Here is a 7,338-nt window from a genome sequence, read left to right on the forward strand (position 1 = left end):
GCTCAAGCTTGCATGGCTACGGGATCGTGTCCATTAGATGCCCTCAACAGACAACCCGGAGACCCTCCGACAGTACGCCAGGTGCTATATTATGTTATTGATCGGAGGATATCTGATGACTGACAAGCCCAACAACTTGGTGCATATGTGATGGCTTCCTCTTCTCCGGGACTTCGGGGAGTGAAGGGCGTTTTCCTGGGGCTCAACTGTACTGGCCTAGACGTACCAGTCACTTTGTTTGGCGGCATAACGGGGGTCACGGACATCGCCGGCTGCACTCCACTGTTGATGTCCTGGATCTATCAGAGATTTTCTCAGTGGTGTCCACCTGATAGAGGGATCTACCAGTATCCTCTAGCTACGAGGTAACAAATGTTTATTTATGTATTTGATTTAAATATTATTGTCCATTCTTATGGGATGTTACTTAACGAACTGTATATATTCTCTTGGGATGTGTCAGGTTGGTTGAGGATCAGCATGAGGTCAAGGTCCTACATTAGAGGGTTTCGATCGACCGGTTACGATTCGATGAGGTTAGTCATTTAATAAAAGATATTATAAGCTTTGGATTATATTATATATAGAAAACGAGTCAGTTTATAAATGGTTTGTGGAATACAGTCCTTGTATACCTATATTTTTCCAACCTACATTGGGTGGATGTCTATTATGTCTGTAACCTTTTTTTACAGTTTGCATGGAGAGTCTACTGACGATGGTCTTGAGACATGGTGGGTGCTAGACAACTGTGCGCTCCACCAACCCTCCGAACCTCCCTGAACACAACATAACAGTATTGCTTCAGCCATATCTCAAACCCACTTAATATATCATATAGAAGTACTCAAAAGCACAATTAAAGTCGAACTTACCAGTATCTGAGATTCTGCCAAATGGCCACATGAAGGCTCCATTAACACCCATTGTCAGCTTGACAGCATTGCACATGGTACTTTAACCGGTCCGATTCGATAATTCGGTACTCAGCACTCCTACGAATACTGTAGTTCTTCACACCCTGAACACTGCCTCTCGGCTTTTAAACCTGTGGCCGACACAAAACTCTATCCCGCCGTCTAGGTGGTAATCCTCTTCACCTGTGTCAGAAAATGGAGTCCTCTCATACATGGCGTCCAGATCCAGACTATGATATTGACTTTGCACCGCTGATAGCGTCGGAATTGGGTGAAGTGGAGGCAGCACATGGTGCACCATAGTCTGGGCAGGCGTCTCTGGCACAAACTCATCCTCATCACCACCTTCGGAAGAATCACTGTCCGCACTATCCACCATGTAATCTTCATCCGACTCCTCCTCGCTCTCATCCGCCTCATCCACTGGAATGGCGACATGAATGGGCGGTGGTGCGAGAGATTGGTCGTCCTGTACATAGGTTGAGTGTACAGAACCACCACGACCACTATCTCCCACCTCGGCGGAAATCTCCATTATCTGTTCCGTCATGATCTTCCCATAGATGTCGAACATCAGTCGCACATGCTCGTCCCCTTGAAGTCAGAATAGTCGAAACTGGAAGATTCTATTACCCATGGGTGCCAGCAACCTGTACCCTACCTTTCCGATCTCCCTCACTGCTGTACCACCGAACTTGCTCAATATCAAACTCTTCAAATCCAACAACGTATTCACACGCTGAGTTCGAAATAATATCAAATCCTCGCACTCTAATGTCACCCCGTTATAGCCATTTTTCATATGAAAATTGGAATAAACAAGCACAACTATGTATACACTGTAACTGGCCATTGTACACTTGTTTTCGTGAGAAAAACGAAACAGAAAAAATGATAGGAAATGTTTGTGGAGAATGCCAAGGATTACACATCTTTTTATAGCCACATCAAATTTGTCTTCTTCTATCTCGTTTACCGTATAAACAAGATATACATGTGTTATGTCGACGTGTCTTATCTTGTTCATATATTTCGTTTATAATGTAAACGAGATAAGATAAAAAAATTTAAATCGATAATTAATTTTATAATTATTTATTTTAGTAATTATTACATTTATTTTATTTATTTAAATAAAAAATCCGTAGTGTGTAACATACAAGAATACAAATAGTATTTTCAAGAAATATATTTTATTTCCTGGCCCATCTGTTGTTTCCTGATGGAGAGCACCTCTTTTTCGCTTTTTGGGACTTGAATTCTACATTTTTATTAACCCAGTACTGCATTAATACTGATGAGTGAATTGGGTTGGATTAAGAGGAAGGAGATCCAATTCAATCCACAACCATAAATTTAATTTCCGGGTCGGATTAAACAAAAAATTAATGAAGACATGTAGTTTGCAAGAAATCTGAAATCCCCCAATCGGCATGTTTTTGTGGTGCACAAAATCCTGAATTTCTTTTAATTTATTTTTGAGGCGCAGAGGTAATGTCAGAATGTCACGTGCCATAGAGGGAAAAGTGAATACTGAATAATTTTTGTTATTAAAAAAAAAAATCATAATTCATGATATTATAATTATAATATGATAAGAAATCATTTTTCTTTAAAAAAAGGAAAAGAAGAACTGAAAAAGGGTTAACCGAGACGGGACATTAACGTGCGGTTTTTTATGATGATACGTCTTTTGTAATTAGAATATCTGAAGATCCAGGAGCACGAGCTACCATAGTCTCCATCTGCTCTAAGGTTAGCCCATTCAGAACAAGAGACTGCTTTCTCAATCTCGCATGTCTCTGCTTCCTACCAACGAATTATGCTTTGGACCACACTTCCACGTGTCATGCTGCTGCTTCTTTTTTTTTTTTTTTCCCTTGTTCTAGTAATGAAATCTGTTTATGCGTCTTGCCATTTCCATCTCTTCATGTGTCTGTTGATATTTGAATTGAGTGTGTTGTAAGATTTTGTTTAGATAATATATTATTTTTTATTTTAATGTTAAATTCCCTTTTCGCTGAATTCTGGGCAACGGTAGCATCTAGTTTTGTCTTTTTTTTTTTTGGAAAAAAAATATTTTAGGTCAGTTTCAGCTAAGATGCTTAATCGAGAAACTGTTGAGCAAGCTTTTCTGTTGTCACTGTGATCTTGACTTGGTTTATGAGAAAACTTTTATGTTGATCACTCCGCTCGGTTTTTTTGCGGGGTGTTTTTGTGTGAAAAAGAATGATTTTAAATTCCAGATATGGCTTTAAGATATAGTGTTTCTTCCATTCTCTTACAAATTGCAGTATATGATTATTTTTGGATCTTTTACTAGATGGATTCGATTCTCGTTGGCATCCAATTTTGCTGAATATTCCATAAGTAGTTTCTGACTTACTGTAATTTATGTAATGAATATAGGTAGCATATTTAGTTAAGCCGTTACGGTCCTTCTTTCAAAGCGATATGTCATTGGGAGCATCAAAGGCAGTTGTTCAGGTTCTGTGCAGGCCTGTGACTCAAACTGGTTACAGTGAGTACCTTGTGAACTCTTCGGATTTGACATTACATTCCACATTTCAAGTAAAATGTGTGAAGAAAAAACCCCCAAGGCATAGGCATTCGATAAGGTGTTCTAGCATGCTTCTAAGTCAGTTACGAAGAATTCATCAACTTCGACCGATGGGTGTTAGTTTGGTCAATTATATGAACTATAGTGGGTCATGGTTGCAGACATGCAAATGCCAGCAATCAGAGAGTGCAAGTGGCATAACTGCAGGAGATGGAAATGGAGCATGGTTTGTGAATAATATTGAAACATCAAATTCAGTAAACAACTTGGCGAATGCAAAGTCTATTATTGAGTTCCAAGATGTTCAACAACTGAAACAAGAAAAGGTTTTGACATCTAAGATTGCAAATGGAACTATCCCAGATAGCTTCTCCATTGAGGAAGAAGCATGGGATCTACTAAGGGAATCTATAGTTCATTATTGTGGCAGTCCTATAGGAACTATTGCTGCAAAGGATCCAACCAGTTCCAATGTTTTAAATTATGACCAGGTCTTCATTCGAGATTTCATTCCTTCTGGAATAGCTTTCCTATTGAAGGGCGAGCATGATATTGTTCGCAATTTTATCCTTTATACACTTCAATTGCAGGTAAAGTCATAGTAGTCTTATGATCCTGATAACTTGCCCTAGCAACATTTAATACAACCTTGTCAAATTACATTCCTAATTAGATTTTGCTGAAGTGGAAGTACAGTGATTCCACTTTGTGCATTGTCTTGATTTGGCTAAAAACATTTTCCCCCTCTTTAGATCATTAATTGCATATAATTGACCCAGTGGGAACCACAGAATCTTAGCTGTCTTATTTCTGATATGCTCGAATTCATTTATCTAAATTTCAGAGCTGGGAGAAAACAATGGATTGTCATAGTCCTGGACAAGGTTTGATGCCTGCTAGTTTTAAGGTTAGGACTGTTCCTCTAGATGGTGATGATTCTGCAACAGAAGAGGTTTTGGATCCTGACTTTGGTGAGGCAGCAATTGGCCGTGTTGCTCCAGTTGACTCCGGTAAAATAAGTATTCGGATCAGTAAACTCTGTTTTAAATGGCAGAAGAAACTTAACATAACATTCCTTAGATTTCTAAACTTATTTCTTATGTGATCTTTAGGATTGTGGTGGATTATTTTATTACGAGCTTATGGAAAATGCTCCGGTGATCTGTCTGTTCAGGAGAGGATTGATGTGCAAACAGGAATTAAGATGATTTTGAGATTGTGCCTTGCCGATGGTTTTGACATGTTTCCAACGCTATTAGTAACTGATGGTTCTTGCATGATAGATCGGAGAATGGGAATTCACGGGCATCCTTTGGAGATTCAGGTACAGAGAATTTCCTGTCTTTCTTCAATTTTAAGTATTAATTAATTGGTACTTATTTAAAGATAAAAAAGAAAACTTTATGCTTATTCATGGTTGTGCATTTCCTTATAGAGCAAAAATGATGTTTTTATATGTGCTATTTGGCATGAAGAAGAAACAGATTATCTTATGCAAGATTGGGAACAACATTCCTATCCCTTATTCTAATTAGAATGAGCTTTATCTTCTTTCATAGTATGTTGATGATGTTAGTATTTAATTGTTACTAACTATTATTATGTGTAAGTGGTTGATATTAATATCATCCCATGCTAACAGGTGAAACTTCAAATTGTTTCTGCCACAGTTGGCAAAAGTAAAGAATTTTAACTTTATCTGTGAGTTTCGATTTTGGAATCCATTTAACTTTTAAAATCCCTATCATTGTAATAAACTAATTTCTATGACTAGCTTTGAGAATCAATTTTCATCTCCTGGGAAGGAGAAAACCTCATAATGTAGAATGTATTAATCATTGGAAAATATTGAATTTTATGTATTCTAAATGAGTTTCTTATTTTATTATGAGAAGTATCTTGTATTAAATATTTGCAACCAAAGATTAAATAGTGATCAAGTGAGCTTCTCCAATGCGTATTCCATTGCATTTATTTTTTCTTCATTTTTTTCCCCAGGCACTATTTTATTCTGCCTTACTTTGTGCTCGGGAGATGCTTACTCCGGAAGACGGATCAGCAGATCTTATACGAGCATTGAACAATCGTCTAGTAGCTCTTTCATTTCATATTAGAGAATATTACTGGATTGATATGAAAAAGTTAAATGAGATTTATCGGTATAAGACAGAGGAGTACTCATATGATGCAGTTAACAAGTTCAACATATACCCAGACCAGATTTCTCCTTGGTTAGTAGAATGGATGCCAAACAAAGGAGGTTATCTTATTGGTAACCTGCAACCGGCTCACATGGATTTTCGATTCTTTTCACTTGGAAACTTGTGGTCCGTGGTAAACAGCTTGGCCACGATGGAGCAATCACATGCAATATTGGACCTCATTGAAGCCAAATGGTCGGATTTGGTAGCAGAGATGCCATTCAAGATCTGTTATCCTGCTCTCGAAGGTCAGGAGTGGCAGATAATCACAGGCAGCGATCCTAAGAACACGTATTATATCTTTTCTATGGTGCTTTTCCGATGTCTGGTTTATCGAAATGTTCATCAAATGATTTTATTGTGCCATTCTATTTTTTTTACAGGCCTTGGTCCTACCATAATGCAGGCTCCTGGCCAACATTGCTATGGCAGGTTAGCTATATTGGCCAAGTCACTCATGACAAACAATAATTTTATTAATTAGTGATAAATTACACTGTTTGAGTTTTATGAAGGTTTGAGGATTTTGTTTAATCACTATTATTGCAGCTCACTGTTGCATGCATAAAGATGAATAGACCTCACATTGCTGCAAAAGCTGTTGAAATTGCTGAGAGAAGAATATCCAGAGACAAGTGGCCGGAATACTATGACACAAAGAGATCTCGGTTCATTGGAAAGCAATCGCGACTGTTCCAGACTTGGTCGATTGCAGGATATCTCGTGGCGAAGCTGCTGCTCACTGACCCGAGCAAAGCAAATATACTGATTACCGAAGAGGACTCTGAACTTGTGAATGCCTTGATTACTGCAAATCCCAGAGGGAAGCGTGGTCGGAAGAATTTGAAGCAGACCTACATTGTATGAAACCTTGAATTGCCATTCACTTTGTTCCTTTGGGTGGGTGGTATAAGCTTCGGAGTCCATTTTTGTTCTTGTAATCCAATCCATTCATCTTCAGATTAGTAGCATGTTATTCTAGAAACATTAGAGATGTGAAAAATATATAGTAATGATGAACCTGTGATATAGTATAGTAGTATGTACATGGATATGTAATTGTTTAGAAGATATTAATAAATTTGGGATTGTAAGTATCATACAAAAAGATGTAGCTAATGATAGACTGTGAGGACCTTTATGTTTTAAAAAACGTTTTCCCCGTTTGTATTAAAAGGGGAAAAAAATTAAAAAGCATATATCTAGCTACTATTAATTAAAAAAAAAAGTGTACAAGCATTTTGCGTTAAGCCGATAACACAGTGTTTGAAAAGCACTTGAATTTTTTTTAGATCAGGCTTGGTTTTCTTATACCATTTGTATTTTAATAATTTTTTTATCATTTTTATTGATAGAAATGGATACATATCAGCATGATGCATATCACAATGTACCAGTTGGCCCATTCTTATGACTAAGATTGAATTAGAACACTACCCGGAAAAAAAAAAGGGATAGGCTTTTCCTTTTTTTTTCTCTCTTTTTAAAACTAATTATAGTTTAGGCTCTACGCACCCCGCGACCAAAAACAAATAACTATTGAAAAAAGGTATTCTTCGCTCTCGAATTCAATTATTGTTATATTTTAGTCGAGGTAATGACCAAATCAGTACCCGAAAGATTCAAACGCTGACATTTTACTATTTTGATACTTTAATAT

General features: G+C 37.4%; 1 protein-coding gene across 2 annotated transcripts; it reads left to right on the forward strand.

The window, feature by feature from the left end:
- Positions 1-2,324: 2,324 nt before the first annotated feature.
- Positions 2,325-6,786, forward strand: LOC112733204 (neutral/alkaline invertase 3, chloroplastic). Of its 2 annotated transcripts, none has more exons than XM_025782081.3 (7): positions 2,325-2,672; positions 3,327-4,067; positions 4,322-4,487; positions 4,590-4,801; positions 5,476-5,969; positions 6,062-6,110; positions 6,228-6,786. In XM_025782081.3, the coding sequence occupies exons 2-7, from the start codon at positions 3,372-3,374 to the stop codon at positions 6,543-6,545; spliced, it is 1,935 nt and encodes a 644-aa protein (XP_025637866.1). In that variant the 5' UTR covers positions 2,325-2,672; positions 3,327-3,371; the 3' UTR covers positions 6,546-6,786. The 2 variants fall into 2 exon arrangements, with proteins under 2 accessions (XP_025637866.1, XP_072068543.1); XM_072212442.1 differs by having other exon boundaries at positions 2,613-2,805.
- Positions 6,787-7,338: the final 552 nt, after the last annotated feature.

Source organism: Arachis hypogaea, chromosome 13 (genome assembly GCF_003086295.3).
Source record: "Arachis hypogaea cultivar Tifrunner chromosome 13, arahy.Tifrunner.gnm2.J5K5, whole genome shotgun sequence".
In the NCBI taxonomy this organism is placed as follows: domain Eukaryota; kingdom Viridiplantae; phylum Streptophyta; class Magnoliopsida; order Fabales; family Fabaceae; genus Arachis; species Arachis hypogaea.